Source organism: Tasmannia lanceolata, unplaced genomic scaffold (assembly GCF_043159265.1).
Source record: "Tasmannia lanceolata isolate RefF3 unplaced genomic scaffold, GAP_Taslan_0.1 ptg000037l, whole genome shotgun sequence".
NCBI classification, from domain to species: Eukaryota; Viridiplantae; Streptophyta; class Magnoliopsida; order Canellales; family Winteraceae; genus Tasmannia; species Tasmannia lanceolata.
In genome coordinates, this window is record NW_027518714.1 from 14,945,685 (window position 1) to 14,966,537 (window position 20,853).

The window sequence follows — 20,853 nt, forward strand, 5'->3', positions numbered from 1 at the left end:
GGCAGGGCTTAGCTTTTCGTGGTCATGATGAGTCTAATGATTCTATTAATCGAGGAAATTTCATAGAGATTCTTGAATTTCTTCGAGAGAATAATGAGGAAATTAAAAGGGTGACTTCAGATAATGCTCCTGAAAATCTCAAATTGATAGCGCCAGATATTCAAAAAGATATTGTTCATGCTTGTGCACTCAAAACCACCAATGTCATTTTTAGAGATCTTGGAGATGCATTATTCTCTATCTTAATTGATGAAGCTCGAGATGTATCAATTAAAGAGCAGATGGCTGTTATAACACGTTATGTGGATAAAAAAGGGAATGTTATTGAGCGTCTTTTAGACATTGTGAATGTTGTCAATACTAGTGCTTTATCACTTAAGGCGACACTTGAAGTACTATTTCTAAAGCACGGACTCAGTATTTCAAGACTGCGTGGATAAGGTTATGATGGAGCTAGTAATATGCGGGGTGAGTTTAATGGTCTCAAAGCATTGATTTTAAAAGAAAATCCATATACTTTTTATATTCACTGCTTTGCACATCAACTCCAATTGGCTCTCGTTGCTACTGCCAAATATAATGAGAACATTGATACTCTCTTCACTTTGGTCACTAATGTTGTAAATGTTGTTGGAGTCTCGCGCAAATGCCGTGATATTCTTCAAGAGAAACAAGCTATCAAAGTGTTTAACGCACTTGAAAATGGTGAACTTTCAAGTGGTCGAGGACAAAATCAAGAAACTAGTCTCAAACGACCAGGTGATACACGATGGGGCTCACATTATTATACCTTGTTAAGCTTGATTAGTATGTTCTCTTCTATTATTGATGTTCTTGACATTGTTGCAAAAAACTGTGTAAGTAGTGATCAGAGAGGTGAAGCTGGCATATTATTAGATTCATTGCAGTCTTTTGATTTCATATTTAACATTCACATGATGAAAAATCTATTGGGAATTACAAATGAATTATCTCAAGCATTGCAAAAAAGAGATCAAGAAATTGTGAATGCTATGATCTTGGTTAAAATAGCTATGCGGCGACTGGGGGCTATGCGAACTGAGGAAGCATTTGATTCTTTGTTGAAAGAGGTTTCTATATTTTGTGACAAACTGAATATAGTTGTCCCTAATATGGATGCTATGTTTGTTGCTCGAGGGCGGTCTCAGCGTAACGGAGAAGAAAAGAAGAACATACATCATTATCGTGTCGAGTTGTTTTATCCTGTTATTGATAAGCAACTTAATGAGCTTAATGATCGTTTCACTGTGGCAAATACCGAGTTGCTTTCGTGTATGGCATGGTTAAATCCAAGTGATTTGTTCTCTGCATTTGATAAGCACAAATTGGTGCGTCTTGCTGAATTCTACTCAGTTGAGTTCTCTCAAATAAAACTTTTGTTACTTGATAATCAGCTGGAAACATATATCATGGATATGAAAGACAGCATTGAGTTCTCCGAATTCAAAGGAATTAGTGATCTTGCTAAGAGAATGGTTGAGACAAGAAGATATGTTTTGTACCCACTAATTTATAAACTTGTTACTTTGGCTTTAATTCTACCCGTTGCAACGGCTACAGTCGAGAGAGTTTTTTCTGGCATGAAGATAGTAAAGAGTCGATTAGGAAATCGGATGGGAGATCAATGGATGACTGATAGTCTGATTACTTACATTGAAAAAGATATATTTTGTAGCACTGATAATGAAACAATCATGCATTGCTTTCAGAACATGAAGACTCGTCGAGGACAGTTGTAGTAAAGTTTTCATTGACAGTGTAATATTGTTTTTGGATTAAATATATTATTTTATTTTGCCCCCCTTATGTATAAATCCTGGCTCCGCCACTGCCGCCTGCTTAAAATATAGTGGGCCCCACAGTGTTTGGGCGATGCAAACCATGCATTTGATAGGCCCTCACATTGATAGGGTGTGCGCAAAAATCAGCTCCATAGGATCATCCCAACCCTTCAAACTGTCCATTTTTGCCTCCACAATTTGAAGGGTTGGGATGATCCTATGGAGCTGATTTTTTTGGCACACCCTATCCATGTGAGGGCCTATCAAATGAATGGTTTGGATCACCCAAACAATGTGGGCCCACTGTATTTTAAGCCGGCAGTGTAGCTAAGTTAGCTACACGAGTGTGTAGCTCCTCTCCCTCTCTCTCTCTCTCTCTCTCTCTCTCTCTCTCTCTCTCTATATATATATATATATATATATATATATATATATATATATATATATATATACACACACACACACACACACACACACACACACACATACAGATAAGAGAGAGAGAGAGAGAGAGAGGAATCCTAAAGTGGAGGGCACCCTTACAAAAAACAGCCGCAAGGGTGCCCCCATTGGATCCGCGTCACCTAAAGTGCTTTTATTATTCGGTGCATTTATTAAATTTATTATTCAGTGCATTGGATCCCCATTGGGATCCACGTTACAGAAAGTGCATTTATAATAGCATTGAAAACTGTAAATTAAATAAATGCACTTTAGATGATGTGGAACAAATGGGGGATGGGGGTGCCCTTGCGGCCATTTCTTCAAGGACGCCACACACACACACACACACACACACACACACACAATAACAATAATATATATATATATATATATATATATGAGAAAAGAGTTTCAACACACTAGTGTAGATAATTTATCTACACTAGTGTCTCTCTCTCTCTCTCTCTCTCTCTCTCTCTCTCTCTCTCTCTCTCTCTATATATATATATATATATATACACACACACACACACACACACACACACACACACACACACATCTATTACAATATAGGAAGAGGGAAAATAGAATTATTTTTTTAGCTGCCGATTTTTCTCCTGCACTCTCTCTCATATGCTTTTACCTTTCAGTCCCTAAATAATTCATATCTCTATGGTTTTTAATGACCTTAGGCTAGATATCATTCTCTACCACGTGTCCCACGTCGCTCAATTTTCATTGAGAAATATCTCCCTCCACGCGTTTCTCTCAAAACCCTTTCTCGACAAAATCCTCAAACCCCCCTCTCTCTTTCCACAAAGCCTCTCGCTCTCAAACCTTAGAAACCCTAAAACCCAAGTTTGTTTTCAGGGTTTTTTCTCTAGGTTTCTTTCATCATTTTTTCCACTCTAGGATTCTTTCGACTGTCGACATGGCCGCGGATCCAACCCTAAGAGCAGCAGCGCCGTCCAAAGACTTTCTGATCTCAATTCCTACCAGATTTTATCCCTTCTCACATCTCTCCATTTTCCACTAGGGTTATTCTACTCTAGGGTTTCTTTGGCTCTCTCTCTACAACTTTTCCAAACCCTAAAGTAGAGCTACAACACTTTTTCTCTGTCCAGCCAAATCTCTGTTCTCTCTCCCTCTCTCTCTCTCATGAAAGCCTCCCATCTTATTTTCTTCTTCTAATTTCTTCTTTGTTTAGGTTTAGATTGCAGTACATAGCTCTACTCGATCAATGAGGAGTGTATATTCATGTTTCGATTAACACCCAGATTGCAATTTGGCTGTAAATCATCCTCAAAGGTGTTAAGTCCCTTTTGTAGTGCAGAAACATCAAAAAGAAGGTGAAACAACCTCTCAAGGAAAAGAGTTTCTGAAAATCTGTTGTATTCGGAACTTGAGGAGGTAGAGAGGACCCATATTTCAATTTTACATGTGTTGTTGGTCTTCTTCTTTTTAACTTTCTTTCTATTTTCATTTCATTTTCTCTCTTCTTTTTTTGTTCTTACTGGTGACAAGGATTTGCTTACATTTGTTGTTGTAGGGATATAAGAGAAGAACATTACTTTCTTGATGCAGAAGGTATTGAAGGAATTGGTTATTAATTAAGGTGCTAAGATGTATGAATTCACTTGAAATTCCTTTTGATTTCTGAGAAAATTTAGGAAATGGGTCTTTTTCTTATAAAATAAATTCCAAGGTATGTTTTTCCTGAATTCAATTTCATCATTGAAATCCTTTGTTTGTTTGGTTATAAAGGCCCCCATTTATTTGAGGGAATTAGAGCTGCAGTTGTAAAATTGGCTGGAAATCCTCTGTTTGTTTGGTTATAAAGGTCCCCTTTTATTTGAGAGAATTAGAGCTGCAGTTGTTAAATTGGCTGGAATTTGTGATTGATTTTTGTTTATGGGTCTATGGGTTTTAATCTATTTAGCTTGGAATTGAATGTCAACTAAGGTACGAAGATGTGCGATTTACTTTCTTTTTTCACAGATTGACCGTCTCTTATCCGTGACCAACTCAGACAAGGCTTTGTCAAGCTCTAGAATCAAGTAAGGACAAAACAAGATAGCAATACAAACACATGGTAATTCATATTAAGATGATTAGTTGAGTTGCAGTTTTGCAACATAAGATTTGTGTCTGAGAATGATCTGTTGTGTGGGTTACAACTAGCTTATGACAATATGTGTTTTCTTTTTAAGTAACTAAAGAGTTTATGTTTGATCTTTCTCATTGGATATTGAAAATGGTATGGATTTCCCATATATGTAACTTCTTAATAAAACTACCATGATTAATCCTGCTATACATAATGCTGTCTTTTGACACTTGGTCATTTCAGATACATCAGCGGGTCATAAGTTTATCTAGGAACCTCATCTTTATAAAAGACTTCCTTATTTTGTGACTGAAACCCAACGGCTTAAAGCAAGCATGAGTTTTCTCATTATGATTGTGTATCTTTCAAGCCATCTCTTTATTGGATCTGTCTCATTGTCTCATACATCTCTTATGATTCACTTCATGTAGTTCTCCATGCTCTTGATTTCCAATTTTTTTTATTGAAATGACCTCTATTTTGGCTATTTTTTTTCATAGCTAATGATCTTTATTTTTATTTATGAGGATGTAATATGTGGATTATTTCTGTCATGTTTTCCTTCTTAAATATGCATTGATGCGATGCACTTTCCTTTTGGATTTAGATTGAGAAAGATTTGGTGTCTTTTTTTTATCCTCTTTCTTCTTAGATTTGTTGAAGGGTCTTACAAAAAGGATTAGGTGTATATGGGAGAAGAATTAAAATTCACGGCTTCTTAAAAACCTGATTGCACTTTTAGTTCTTTTAGATGTCTCAATGGTTTTTTTCTTAATATGCAAATGCCTGTTTATGATCTTTATTTGTGTGTCAGCCTTTCTGCTTTTATCTGTTTATATAAACAAATTTTAATTTTGGGTGCTATGATTATAAAAATTCTATTTCTCTCAAATTCCTATTTCTTTGGGTGCTTTAAGTTTCTATGATCGCTCTACTACTTATTGGTGGATATTGAAGGATAGGACAAGTGAGCGCATTTTTGTAACTATGTTCGATCATCCAGAGTAAAGGAGAGCAAAGGAGTACAGAGCAAAGAAGACAAAGCCAAGAAAGAACGTCAAAAATAGATATTTGCGAGGGTAAAAGAGAAATTAGGAGTTTTTTTTATTTTTTTGAAAATTCTCTCCTATTTACACGTTGACATTACCCTCAGTTGGCTTCCGTTTCCCTCAAAATCTCTCTACCTATCTCTCCTATACGATAAAATAGAATCCACGCGTCCATCCCTCTTTCTTTATCTCCCATGTGAACACACTCTTCTCTCTTCCGTGAGATCGGCCCACGCGTCTTCTCTCCCATGCCAGTTCTCTCTTGCTAGAATTTCGGACCTGCAAATGTCGAGCACCCCTTCTCTCTCTTAACCCTCTCCACCCACACCATTACCGTTCTTTCTACCCCTCTCACCTCAGAAAAACCTAAATTTCTACCCCATTTCATCTCTCGGCAGAACCTCTCTCTCCTTTACCTGCATGTGCAATTCATCTACCTAACTTGAACTGAGGAATCCAATCCATGTCTTATGGAGAGAGATGAGATTACCAACTAACAAAGCCCCAAAATTAGGGATTTTTCATTCAAAGCTGGTCAGTCATTTTTTTAAGGTTCCGGGATTAAAATTTCAGATTCACTCTTTAGGTTTTCAGATGAGAGTTTTGATCGCACGGGTAATATATGATCATGCTTTTTCCATCTGGGTTTCTACATTTCGCTTTGTGTTAGGTTTTTTATTATTGTATCTTTCATAGATTTTGTTTCAATAGATTTTGTTTCAACATCGTCTTCTTTTCTCTCTGATTTTTGGAGTTCGGGTTTATGTGTTTCCTGCAATTTGTATCTTTCTTATGTTTTCAGAATTAGGTTTTTATTTACTTGATCTTTTTGCCAGGTTTTTTGCTCTGACTGATTGGATTCGCCCCAGTCGGTTGTCACAATCTTAAACGAACAGAGCCTTATGGTTGTTGAATATTTTTTAAGATTAGGCTCTTGCTTTTGTTATTACCCTCTTGGAATCGAGTTTTGCCCCTTCCGTTGCTCTATTTATATTCTTGGTCTTCCGAAACTTGATTTTTTTAATTACTATTCTCAGTTTGAAATGGTTATTACAGTATTCACAAAAAGGGAAGGTATATTGAATCATGGATAGTTTTCGCCTTCTATGAATGCACCTCGACTTAATTTTTTATAAGATGCTGTGATTAGGTATTTGAATACTAGCTTCTTGTCTTATCCTTTTTTGAATTTTTTCACATAAGATATCCTATGGGAGTATGTAAGGGTAATATGTATGGCCTATTTCCAAAAATATTATGTGATACAAAGCTAATCATATGCCATACCCAATGTCTTTAAACATCACGAACCTCTAAAGTTTGCATTGATCTTCGAACGGACCCTTATCATAAGAACTCGAGATCAAACTACACATGTCTTACCAAAATTATTTAGTCTCTTCAAGATTGCAAAAGGTGCCAAATACCAATTAGCCCCCCTTAACCTAGCAAACCAAGATTAACCTGCCCGATGGCTTACCGTTATTTCTTTTCGTCAATAGCACAAGCATGTTGTCATCAACTAGTATAATAAGAGACACTCACCCCAATCAACCCAAGATGGAAAAAAAATTACCCTACCAACTACGGCGACGAATATTCACTAAAGCTAAAAGAATCCAAGAGTCCAACACTCTCAATCATGCCTGCCATTGAAAAAGACTTTGTTATATGTATTGTTTTTTTAAATGGAACTTTGTTATATGTATCAAGACATTGTCAAATTGATTTAAGCAGTGATAAGAAAAAACCATGATGCATCGCTCGTCGACCTAATGTACTTAAGTGCATAACTGTTCATATATAAATATCATAGATTAATTATTAATATCATGTTAATGAATATGGTATTTATTTTTTTATCCGTATTTCATACTTTCTTATATTTACCAATTTATATAAATTTTTTCAACAAAAAATACTTACCAATTTATATTTACCAGTGCATCGCTCGTCGACCTAAACAAGCCCAATACATGGTCCTATACCGGCATTTTAGTCCTTCTATTTAGGCAATTATACCAAATCAAACCACGATGGATATATCCAACATATTGGGCTTGTTTAGTATACGGATAAGAGTGGGAGTGAATTTTACTGTCGAATCCCATACACACCCAAAAACAGGAGCTTCATTTCAGCACAATTATCTAATACACAATCTCAAAAGGTGCCTATGAGTTTTTGGGCTGCCCGATACATGATCCAAAACCAGCATTTTAGTCCTCCCTCTACTACATAAGCATCCATGAGTTCGTGCCTGACGTAAAAAAGCTACCATCACAGAACGGCTTCAAAGGAGAGGTTTCCATCATGCCAATAGAAGGTTCCTTAATTCCTTGATTCCTTAGCGAAAAAGAGAAGAATATGTCTGTCATATTTTTATCCACTGCAATTCGACCAGACGGATATGGGATAGAGTTCTCCAGTGGTTTGGCTTGCAGTGGGCAAAGCTGCCAATTTCAGTACCGTTCAACTTGTGAAATTGTAGTCATCTGATAAAGTTGGGCAGAAACTTATAGCAGATTTCAATATTTGTCATCTTTTACAGCATATGGTCAGAAAGAAATAGAGAGTGTTCGAGAACAGATCTACGCTTTGTCTAGTTGGATCTAGAATATTAAAGAATTGACTATAAGGTGACATCAAGAGAAGTCTGAATTCAAAGGTTACACGTTTCAAGACTTTATTAGGAAGCGGGACTCATACTTTGTGGTCAGATTCCTAAAATGATAAGGGTCACAATTTGAAGGAAACTGCTGGAATAGTGACATAGCAGTCCTCCCAATAATTGGGATAACTTAATTTAATCATCATAATGAATTTTCATTCTAATGAACAAATGTTTACCTTTATACCTAAAAAGCGTAAACACCGCATGGAAAAAAAGAAGAAGTCTGTAAATGAGCGAACCTGCTTATGAGTATACGAATGAGACAGCAATCAATGATAGATTAAAGCATTTGAGTTCCATCAAACTTAATTTTGATGGCTTCTCCGTTGGCAACCAGAGACCATCCATAGTGGGTGGCATCTTTAGGGATGAGAATGGTGCGGTGTTGTTTTCAAATTCAGGCCTGATTGGTATATCTGATTCAAATGAGCCGGAAATTCCTAACTGGCACTAGGATTTTTTTTAATGACATAGGGTATCCCCACCCCATTTTTAGGGCGGGACTAATACCTATGGATGCACGCAATCACCTGTAAACCACGTGGATCAGGTAACTCTGAGGGGACTCGAACTCACGTCTATGGGGAGCAAACCCACGACGCTAGCCGATGTGCCAACCCCGTCCGGGTTAACTGGCACTAGGATTTCAATAGACAGTTTAGTGCCGCTCTCAGTATTGAAGGAAATTAGCCGAAAGCTATCTAGTGGGCGGAGGGGAGGAGTTCCAGTGCATGGAGATTTGCTTGTTTGTCGATCACGTTGAGGTGGACAGATGTAGAGATTTAGATGTATCCTTCTCTTGAATTCCCTGATCTGCCACTGAGTTGACCAATTTTGGTTAAATCTGGTGTGTCAGGTTTCCTTGTAAGAGGGCAACCTCGGCCCCATTTGTAGCTCTTTTCTAGTAATATAAGTTATCATTACCAAATAAAAAATCCAAAACACTGAATAAGTAGGAATTCAGAGTGAGTGTATTTGCAGGCCGCCAAACAGCACCTTTAGAGACCCTTTATCTTTGGACCTCCAAATTCACAGAGCAGATGTCAGATCTCTTTTTCAAATTAACTGAAATTAGAGAAATTCCCATCAATCACCAACCCAAAATCATTGTTCCTGAAATTAATTGTGAGTGGCAGATTACAGGACAGTGTTTCCTTGGTCCCCGGTGTTTAGGTAAAATAGAGGAGGGCTCATTTTAATGGGAAATGTTACATGTCTCCAAAAGTGAGAAGAAGGATTCACACCCACTGTGTCAGAAGTCTGAAACAAGGTTTCAAAAAGGATACTACATTATTTCATCCTGTTCCTGAATAAATTTAAAAGCGGGATTTTCAAACTAATTCCATGGATAGAAAAACCGTCATAGCATTGACTCTCTTATATCTGTTCAAATAAGCATACCTAACACACTCAGTGGAAGAAAGCAAAAGATCGCTGGAGAACCCATTGCAACCACATGTTGCACTAGATGATTGGATTCTATACCTAAAAAAACTGGCACGAATAGCAAACTCAGATGCTAGCAGTCAAATCCTCCCAAAGTGTTGACACGGCTAATTCTAGCAAACTACTAGAGTGGAACCCAAGAAAAAATTGGTTAGAGGATGATGATTTGATGTCTAAAGAGATAAGCCCACACGGTGAGGTAACGAATCCAGTTGGGAGCTAGGCAAAAGCCCGAAGTCCTAGCCATAGTTTTAAAACTCCCCCGCGTCATCGTGTTCTCCCCCAAGTCGACACCCTTTTCTCTTGGTTCCGTTCCACATTTTGCCATACATAGTCGATAAAAACTCCGTTGACTCTCCCGAGTTATGACCGCATCAACCGAGTACTCGACTACGTTGCGCCGAGTCGACTAGGATTTTCTTCGACCGCATTTTGACCTGCATCCACATTTTGAAACTTTGGTAATAGCAAAACCATCGAACTGTAGCACACCCTCTGCTCAAGCTATTGCTTACATTGTTGAGAATTGAAATGGATATGTATTCAAGAGATGCAAATAGACGTCCTCGCCAGAAAGAAGTCCTTTGTACATGTGAAATGACTCATCTTTGCAGGCACGCATAGATGGTTTACACGTAGATGAAAAATTAAAATGCTTTGGCAGATGATGTGCGCAGGAATATGATGTCAGCTGGAGGGAAGCGCTTCAAAGGAATTAACACACGTGGGCTTATATAGATGGTTTTGAATCAGAGGCCTCGGTCCTCGGTCCCTGTGACTGATTCTTTTGTTGGTAAAGGTGCTCCTCTGGGGAATACATTGTTTTGAGTCTTTTGACAGTAGGTTCGAGCCTCAAGGCCCAGATGCATTCTCTTTGCTACCGCACTTTAAAAGCTATGTTTTTATCACTATGAATTGAGGAAGAATCCAAGAAGCTTATTAAATGGACCATAATAGATGGCGACAATCATTCGTACACCCACTTTCAATTGTCATAAACTCTAATAGCATATATGGGTCCTTAAATATTGTTTCATCGTTCATACATATTGGCAAAATAATTTGGGGCTAACTCGCATTTTTTAACCTTTACATAAGATCAGGGTCCTTGGCCTTCTTCAGAGTTTTCATTTGGGATTAGGTATTACCAGTGTAACCCATTATACACATCAGCAAGCCTTTTTTATGCTCTATATTTCTAAAATGAATTCATCTCATTGCCAATCAAATAAATAAATAAAGTAGTCTCAAAAATCAAAAGCATGAAATGATCAGACCATTCTAACAACAAGAAATCAAGCATGCCACAAATGTGAACTAAAATCCAACAAATCCAACAAATGTGAACTAAAATCCAACAAATCCAACAAATGTGAACTAAAATCCAACAAGTCAAACAAAAGCATGTGGAAATAAATAGAAGTATCGACATAAGATCAATGTGGAGAACTGAACTTGCAAAGCAACAATTCAAAAATAAACAAATCAAAACGCAGAACTAAGAAAGAGGATAAGTACCAATCGACTGGTTTCAGGTAGCGAAAGCCACTGCGAGAACAACTCATCAGCAATATAAGGGTTTGATTTAAGCGCCAACGGAGAAACCTCAGCAAGCTGCAACAATTCCGGGTCGAGGGACCCCACATCCCCTACTGATTCCATATCCATCATAACAGATTCTTATCTTTCATAAACCCAAACCAGATAGAGAAAGTAAAGAAACCCTAGATCTCAACACCCGTTTTTAAACCAGAAACCCTAGATGAATAATAAAAAAGAGTAACTAAACCCTAATTCAGAATGTTTGAAGCTAGAACAAAACAAACCCAAGATATCAACATCGACATCGATATATCTTCCCGCAAATAAACCCCTTCCTCTTCCCCGTCATTAAAATCACAGCATACATACCTCCAATTCTAACCATACAAATCAAAACAGCAAAAGAAACCCTAGATTTTTAGCTCCCGAAGTAAAATCATTCTAGATCTTCACAGATTCTGAGAATCGATTCCTTTTTCCGGCTCCTAGGTTTCATAATATTAAATCGAAATGGAAATCTCCGGCTCGAGCACCGTAGAATCGATTAGATAAGAAATCGATTGGTTTTTCTCAGAGATCGGAGCTTATTTCAGATATTTTCGCCATTTTCGCACCTTGAAACCCTTAAACAAGGAGAGATTAGAAACCCGTCTAAACAGGCGAACGCCCACACTATTATAGCAACGGAAGGGAATTGATATAGGGAAATGATAAATTCGCACCTCTTACAGGATAATTCAAACCACTGGAACATTATTTGACGTCAAAAAATGTTAAAAGTCTGACACAATTGACGTTATCGGGGGAGCGAATCATTTTAGAGAGGGTGCGAATTTATCATCTCCCTCGATATATGCTTTCCTTTTTATTCCCTGCTCCACCCCTCTATTGTATTTGTGACTCCTCGCTTTGGTCGTTAAGGGCGTGCACTGGGGAAGAAAATGGGATTATATCATTTCCCCAACGGAAACCTACGCATGCATCCTTATGTATAAACGGTGGAGGTATTAATATACGGTTATCGTCACGTGGGCAAATTAAAAAAAGGGAAATGAAATATTCGCTCCTTTTTCTTAATTGGGACAGCCACCTCTAGTGTAAAAGAGTGGTCATAAATATACTACTGGGAGCTGTTTTATGGAAAAAAAGGGGCGAATATATCGCTTTCTATAAAATATCACATTCATTGCATATTTGCTCCCTTTTCCGCAACTTAGGTAACTAAAATACATAGATAATGATATATGAAACCTACCTGTTAAAGAAAAATATTGTGACTTTTTTCTTTGAACTTTCCATGCAAGCAATGTATTCAGTGATAATTAAACGAAAAAACTCACCTTAAATATTTGCATATATAGATACTAGTAAAAAACCCCGTGCATCGCACGGGCCGACAAAGAACTGTGCCGACAAAGAACTGTACGGACCACGTCATAGGTTGATCCAAACCGTCCATGTGATAGAACACAACATAAATAGGTTGTGCCCCAAAAATCATTTCCATAGGCTGATCCTAGCCGTCCAATCTATAGAGGTTTCCATAATTCCTCTTAAATCGGACGGTTAAGATCACCCTATAGATTTTTTATTAAAAAACCATAAAGTAATGCATTGATTATAATTATTTCAATCAGAAGTTAGTTTTGATTCAGAGAAGTTAAAAGGGAGCAAGGGACATGATTACAATGGTAATACAAAACTAACACAATGAGTGGGATTGGAAATATCCCTCTAAATCTTCGAAAGAAATTTTTTACCTATTTACCTTGTGGCTATCAAATGGACGGTTTGGATCATCCAATAGTGGGGGTTGGATAGTGTTTTTACATTGTTGCCATGAAATGGACGGTTTGGATCATCCTATGGTGTGGGCTGTATAGTCCATTTTGAAATATAGGGGGGAATCTTGTAGTAGAACTGTAGAAGGGGGTGAATTTATCAACGGGAAATATGCTGGCCATCTATTCATGGTTTTAGCCATCAAATGGACGGTTTGGATCATCCTATGGTGTGAGCTAACAGCCGCAAATGTTGACTTTTGATCAACATAACATTTGGGATGTGCTAGCGTCCAATGCTAAAGGCATTTCGCGGAGGGTTTGTTGCAACTGGCAGCAGCCGCCTCGTGAATGAAGAGAAAATCTGCAACAGAACATCTGCGACATGTCTTCTATGATGGATGCTAGCAAATCCCTAAACATTTTAATCTTCCACCTGTCAAGCTAATGGTTTTTTCAACAAAGTAAAAAAAAATTCTGAATTTCCGTATCTTATTATATAGATAGATAAATATCTCTTACTACCGAGGACACGTAGCATAAAGGATTCCAGAGTCCCGATTTTACCCCTTCATGTATGCACTCAACACACACAGAAGCAAAGGGGTGAATGGTAAAATTCAAGTGAGAGAGAATGGGTTGTTTGCCACTTTTTTGTTTTTTTCCTCTCATGCATTTAATTCATCTGAGAGTACATGCGTCAGAGTAATGGTTTTTTGAAGGAAAAGAAAAAAAACATATCTGGCTTTGTATCTGCTTACACAGGGGTAGGACCGAAATTAAATAGTTTACTGGGGTGTATTTCGTGAGAAAAGCAAAGAAGGCTAATGTGTAAATCTCACAGAATTTTGGAAATGTTCAAAAAATTCTCTAATTTCTCTTCTGCTGTAATATATAATATATATAATATAGATATGCCACCTTTAATTTAAGAGCGAATTATGGTTTTGTCAATTTGAGGCTGGTGATCTAATGGTCCTGATTGTGTTGTATCTTGCCTTCTATCCGGTTCTAATGGCTGGGAGGAGATCGTCTCGACCAGTGACCTGCGCTCACAAACAAAAAGGTTAAGGGCCACCCAGAGTTAGAACTTCGGAGAATCCTTCGACAAAAGTCAAATGAAGGCACCATAATGGAAGCTGAACACCAACTAGGGAGAGAAAGATAACTGCAGATACTAAGAGGGCCAGGTGGATATGGTTATTATCACGTGGGCAAATAATAAAGGGAAATGGTATATTCGCCCCTTTTTTCTTACTTGGGACATTCCCCTCTGGTGTAAATGAAGAGTCGTAAATAAACTAGAGGGAGCTTTCCCAAGTAAAAATAAGGGTGTGAATATACCACTTCCCAATAAAAATCACATCCATTCCATATTTGCACCCTCTTTCCGCAAATTAGGTAACTAAAATGCATAAATAACAATATATGAAATCCACACAAAGGACCCCACCTTAAAATATCTGCATATATGGATCCATGTCACTTTTAATTTATGAGCAAATTATGGTTTTATCATTTTAATAGATATTTGTAAGTATTTTAAAACGAAGAAAAGTCGCATCACAATGTGTAGGTTGTTTAAAAAATAAGTGTTAAAATAGTTTATATTTTTATCAATTCAAAAGTGGATGTTCTTTAAAATAAAATATTAAAATACCTTCTCATGGTATGAGAATGCGATCAAGAGAAGTATGGACTTCAAATATTTCGTTTCTACGGAGCGGGAGTACAGAATTTTAGGTTCCACAAAAGGTTGCCTATGCATATTTGGAACTACTCATTTTTAGTTAGACACCATTATGGACCACTTTTCCATTATCTATAGCAACAAAAATGCATAATTGCTCCAAATAATGGTTTCCCAGATGCAACATATTCTTTAAAAAAACATGTTTCACGCGAGGGTGGCTTTTCATACAAATGTTAAATTAAATTCTGTCGGCTTATTTCATCAAGACACGTTAGTTTTTAGAAAACAAAATGAATGGAATATTTTCTTGTTGATATTATAGAAGATGGTTGCTAGCAAAACAGGAATCCCGTTTGGAGAAAAAGGCAGAGAGCCTCTCTTGTGACATGTGTCCAAGAAGACAAAGAAGAGATAGAGAGGGCACATCGTATTGCAGGTGCACCTCCATTCAGTCGATGGGAGGAGATCCATTATGAGTTTATGAGAAATTATGCATATCCATATTGGTATGTACAGAGATTGAAACACGAGCAAGCAACATATAAGCAATGATTGATGCGTGAAGAAGCCACTCGACGAGAAGAAGCTGCTCGACTTGTACGTGAAGCTGAATTTCATGCCGTATTGGAAAGGATAGTGTGTGACTTGGACGAGATAAATTGGGTACTCGAGGAGGTAGCTCACTGTGAACGTGAAGCCGCTGTCCGTCATGAACGAAACATTGCAGCCTGCCATGCACGAGAGGCATAAATTGAAGCAACGACAGAATTTGCTAACACTATTGACAACCCAGACACAGATGATGATATTGGTCGGACAGATGATATTGTGGACGAGTTCATTATAGAGGTTGAGCTCCTGATTATGTCAGATACTGAGTCCATGATGGCAGACACTGAGTCAGAGATGTCCGATATAGAGCCGGAGAGTCCAGTAATTGTTGAGGGTGTTGTCGACGAGCACGAAGATTCAAAGATTTTCCCAACATCTGTTCCCGTGCATCTAGAGAGACAACTTGACACTTCCATAGCCGAGACAAATATTGTAGCGGGACCACGTGAGCCTGATTCAATGATAGAGTCGATCGAGCACTGTCATGAGTCCGAGGTGAGTGACCTGCTTGTTGAGGCATTGCTAGGTCATACAGAGCCCGAGCAGTTCATTGAGGATACCGATTCTATATCATTACATGAGCACAGTGACATCATTACTTCTTCAGTAGACATCCCGATTGAGATGCTTGTGGGGATTGAGACCGAGGATTTCAGTGCACATGATAATCATCGGAAGGATTGTCAGCCTGACATTACTGGGCCTGACATAGTTCTCGCAGATGGTTTTTTTGCTGATTCCTTTGAGCCGAATTTGATACTAGTAGGGGTGCGTATTCGGTTAAAACCGAACCGAAAAAACCGAAACCGAAACCGAAACCGAATAGGTGAGGAACCGAATTCGGTTTTTCGGTTTTAACCGAAATCACTGAAAATCACCAGATTCTCTCATTTTCGGTTTTCGGTTTCATTTTCAAACGCCTCTGAATTTAAAGAAAAAAAAAAAACCTACAAACCAAACCCTTAGTAGAAATACCAAAATCATGGGCCTTTGATGCCTATTTTAGTCTCAAAACCTTCTTACCTAGAAACGTAAGCAGGCACAAAATCAGTGAGAATTCTCGAAACAGTTGAGATGAGGATAAGGGTTTCAAAAGAAAAACTACGAAGAAGATGAAGTTTTTTTTTTTTTTGGGTACTTACTTGATTAGGGTGGAAAATTGGAAGGCAAGCTCTTGATCCCTCATTCTCTCCCTTCTCCTTTCCTTCTACTTGATATCCCTCTCTCTCAATCTACTATTTATCTCTCAATCTCCCTGTTTCTCTTGTTGTTGTTTTTTTTTTTTTTTCAATTTTCTTGTTGTCTGTAGTACAACAAGGGTTTAGTGGAGGAAAACAGAGTTGTGGGTTTTCTGCAAATAGTTGGAGAGGCAGCGGAGCCGGAGATGAGACGGAGGGCCGGAAGCCGCGGAGCTGGAGTATCGGAGGTGGAGAGGGCGGCTGAGTTTAGAGGAGAAATAACCCTAGCTTTTGGGTTTCTTTTGTTGCAGGTGTGAAAATTGAAAACGAAAAATCAACTATTTTTTACTTGGTTTTAAAAATTAAGTCTCATGCTTTTTACTTGGGACACCCTCCTCTTCACCTCTTGTCTCTTAGGGTATATCAAGTGGGGGTTGTCTCAAGTGAAAAGTGGGGGTGGATATATCAAGTTAAGAAAATTCGGTTTTCGGTTAAACCGATTTGTTTTCTTTGGGAACCGAAACCGAAACCGAAAATCGAAAATTTGATTTTTAAAAACCGAAACCGAACCGAATTGACCGACCGATTTCGGTTCGGTCGGTTAATTCGGTTTTGATCGATTAATGCGCACCCCTAGATACTAGCAGGTGATATCTTTATTGAGGCTGGTCATGGATTTGTACTCCCCATAGCTGTTATGCTGATCCCACCGATCCAGGAGGAGTACGTTGTTATTTTTCCAGCTCATTACTTGTCAGGAGAGGTTCGTGTATTTATGATTCTACATGGGCGATTTCTTCACTCTCATTCTATCGGCATTTTAGACGCTTCTCACGGTTGTCACGCACATGATACAATACAACGTTTGATGTGTTCCTACTGTTATTGTTCGCGTTGCTTATCTACATATTTGATCAGGTGGACTAGAACTCGAGGTCGAGTTCTTTTCAAGCGGGGGAGAATGATGCAGATAATAGGCCAGTAAGTGGCATATTTGCCCATTAGGATTTATATTTCCATGTTATTTAGTTTAGAAATTTATTTTCATATTATTTAGATTCTAGATTATTTATTTCCATGCTTTTAGTTGTTAGGACTTTTATTTTCCATGGAATTTTATTTCCATCCCATTGCCTATATAGAGGCCTCATTGTATTAGGAATTTTAACTTTTATGATTGAATTGATATTTCTCCCCTCTACAGATTTCTTTTCCTCATCTCTTCCCCGGTTCTTCTCTTCTTCGCCTCTCCTATTCTATTCTTCTCTTCTATTCTTCCGCTTCTCTTCTACCTTTTCTCTCTCTTCTTTCTTCTATTTCTCTTCCCGGTCCTACATCACCGGTATTTTTTCATAGAGTACGGTACTACCAACTTCATAGGGTGATCCATACCCCCCATTTGTTGGCCAGCAACATAAATAAGTTGTACCCGGTAAATCATCTCCACATGATGATCCTAACCCTCTGATCTATAGAGATTTTCAGTATGTATTTCTACAAATTGGAGGTTATGATCATCCTATTGAAATGATTCTGGGGTACAACCTATTTACACTGTGCAACCCCTTTTTCAACCTATTTACACAATGGGACAACAAATGAGCACTTTGGATCGTCCCATGAAGTGGGTCATACTGTATTTCTTGAAGAATACTGGACTTTACACCCTAGTTACCTCCCAAAAAACCACAATGAAAATAATGCTTGTTCAAAAGGATTTTCGCATTATGTTAATGCATTCGATGAGATTTTATATGGTCGATGTGCATGTAAGTCGGTATCTACGGTACCACCCTTGATATTTGATCCAACATCAGAGCACTTTTAAAAATGCTGCTGCTGGATCAAATATGAAGGGCAGTACGTCTGCCATACCCCCAATACCGACTTACATGCACATTCACTGTATAATTTCTCTGCGTTCAAATAGACAAAAGTTCAGAAACACGCCGATAGGTCAAGTGAACAAGGTCACTCCATTCAATACTTTATCAGGTTTCTGTCTCCCTAAACTATGGGTACAACTTCGGTCAGGTTCAACCTGAAAAAAAAGTTGGGTTGGGTTCAGGTTGAGTTTTACCAACCCGGGTTGAGTTGGGTTTAGGCTCGGGCTGAGGGTTTGGGCACCCCAACCCGACTGAAACCTGACAGTTTTTATCAAATTTTTTAAAGCTTGGAAGCTTGGGTTGGGTTGGGTTCCGTTGCGCACAAACTTACGTTTTGAAGCAGCAAGCGAACTGAAACTTATGTGAGAAGTGCTGAGAGAGAGAGAGAGAGGGGGGGGGGGGGGGGGGGGGGGGGGCGTAAAGTGACGCCGTTGCGTCCCCTTACGTGATGGGGGCACCTCTCACGTAAGCTGACTTTAGAAGCTTGGCCTTTAAGAGATAGGGGCCAGATATAATGTTGCATCTTCTATATGTTCAGGAGAATACCATCTAGAAGCTAGCTCTTGTCTTAGTTGCAACCATGCCTAACTCGAATCGGGTCAGGTACGGGTTATAAAAAAGGGTTCCTCAGGTTGGGTTGAACATCGCCGGGTTGGAAAAAAAGGTTCCTTGGGTGGGGTCGGGTTGGCCTCAACCCGACCCAACCTGACCCGAGTTGCACCCCTACCCTCAACCAACTTACATACTAAAGAGAATATATAGTCCAGCCAATACCTTCTATGGTCGAGTGTTAGAAAGCCCCTAAGGAAATCACATTTTCTTGTTTATTCTTTTTGTTAGTTCTAACATTTCATTTGCTCAGGGGTTGTTTTGGTCTAGGGTAATTTTTTTGTTTAGAAAATAAAATCTTTGGAAAATTGTTTTTCAACCTTTACTAGGTCACTATCATGATTTTTTCCCCAAAACAAAAGCTTTTTTGCCTACATTCTCTGGGAATTTTTTTTTTTTGATGGGTCTCTGGGAGATTTCACCGCTACTAGACATTGAAATTCTTCACCACGAGTACAATTTTTTTCACTACGAGGTCATTTGGATTTACGGCAAAAAATTAATATTTTTTAACGAAAGAAAATTCCATAAAGAGAGTTTTAAGCTTCTAAGGAATGTTGCACTTTTCCTTGAAAACAAGGAAAATTTTCTATCTTGGAAAATTTATTCCATGAAAGTGGGGCCCACCTAGGAACTTGATCATCCAATGTATCTCATTCTCTAATCCTATCCCTAACACTTTGCGTGAGGCCCAACCAGGAAGTGGGGCCCATCGATTAGAATGTTTTCAATTAAAAAGGAAACTGCCAAAAAGAAAGTCACTTCACATTCCCACCTAAAACAGGCCTATCGGCCCCACATCTGCCTTGTGATCAAATCCAATGTTTCTTCTAGGCTCTTGATCCTACAAGCCTAGTTTACGGATCATCCAAAAAAATTCTAAACCGTTGATTTGTTGTAGTGTCACCTCATGATGTTCTACAAGATCAACGGTCTCGATTTCATATAAATGCCATCAACGGTTTCCAATTGTGCATTCAAATAAGCACAAAACAAACCCTCCCGGATTTCATTACCCTTCGCACCTCCTCCGGAGAGATTCGTCAACCGATTATTTATGATTGGAAACCTAAGGCATGTTCTACCTGTTGTGATTTCAGCCGTTGCAACGAAGAGTGTCATCTTCAACATAAGCATAGCTAACAACTTCGAAGAAAGAATGGAGACCAATCATCAATGAATCAAATGCAACTCAAATTTCAAATCATGTTAACCCAAGAATCTCCTCAAATGGTACCAATTTTAGCGGCAATGCTCTTATATCCCATTCGAAAGTAGTAAGTAAGCTCCCACCACCTTCTCCAAATGCTAACATGTTCTATGCCCTTGAGGAACTCGACAATGCCAGCATCAACAAAAGACTATAATTTCTTATGCTATTCCCGATAATTCTCCTCTGGGAATGCCTCTTGGAGCAAGCTCCCTGGCAGATGGTTGAAAATAAGAAGAAAGAAAGATAAAAATGGGAAATCACTGGCTCTTATCCTTCGCCCATCCTCTTCGTGTGTTCTTCCTTTGCTATCGAAGCCTCCACCAAAATTAGGATAATGCTGGAATCTTGGTAGATTATGGAAGAGTAGTGGTTTGTTGTGTTGTTTTCTCCTTTTCTTTCGGTTGTTTTTGTTAGGGGTGGACATGGTTCCGGTTTGAACCGAGGAACCGAACCGAACCGGCACATATGGTTCGGTTCCGGTTCTGATATCCTGGAACCGATGGAAAGTCAGTTCGGTTCCGAGTTTGGGATCCCGAAACCGAAAACCGAACCGAGAACCGACCCTCACCTTAAAACCCAATGCCTCATCGCTTGATAAAATCACGCCACCCCCTTTTAATTCACCCCTCTTTAACATGTTGCTTTGCCTTTAAAATTTTAATTCACCCCCCCAAATTTGTGCATGTTTGTAGGTCATATATAATTTTTGCATTGTCCAAATTTGTGCAAATTTGTGCCTGGTTATTCCAAATTCGTGCATGTTAGTCTTTGTAGTTCATATATAAACAAGACTGAACCGATTATAAATACGATTAGG

The 20,853-nt window shown here is 38.5% G+C and overlaps 1 protein-coding gene across 1 annotated transcript in view; it reads right to left on the reverse strand.

The window, feature by feature from the left end:
- LOC143860205 (serine/threonine protein phosphatase 2A regulatory subunit B''beta-like) overlaps nucleotides 1-11,724 on the reverse strand; it is a 33,380-nt gene extending 21,656 nt beyond the window's left edge. Inside the window, exon 1 of the mRNA XM_077370769.1 lies at nucleotides 11,041-11,724. Coding sequence (XP_077226884.1) covers nucleotides 11,041-11,193 — 153 coding nt within the window. The 5' untranslated portion in view covers nucleotides 11,194-11,724. The remainder of the gene's footprint in view (nucleotides 1-11,040) is intronic.
- Between the last annotated feature and the right edge of the window lie 9,129 nt (nucleotides 11,725-20,853).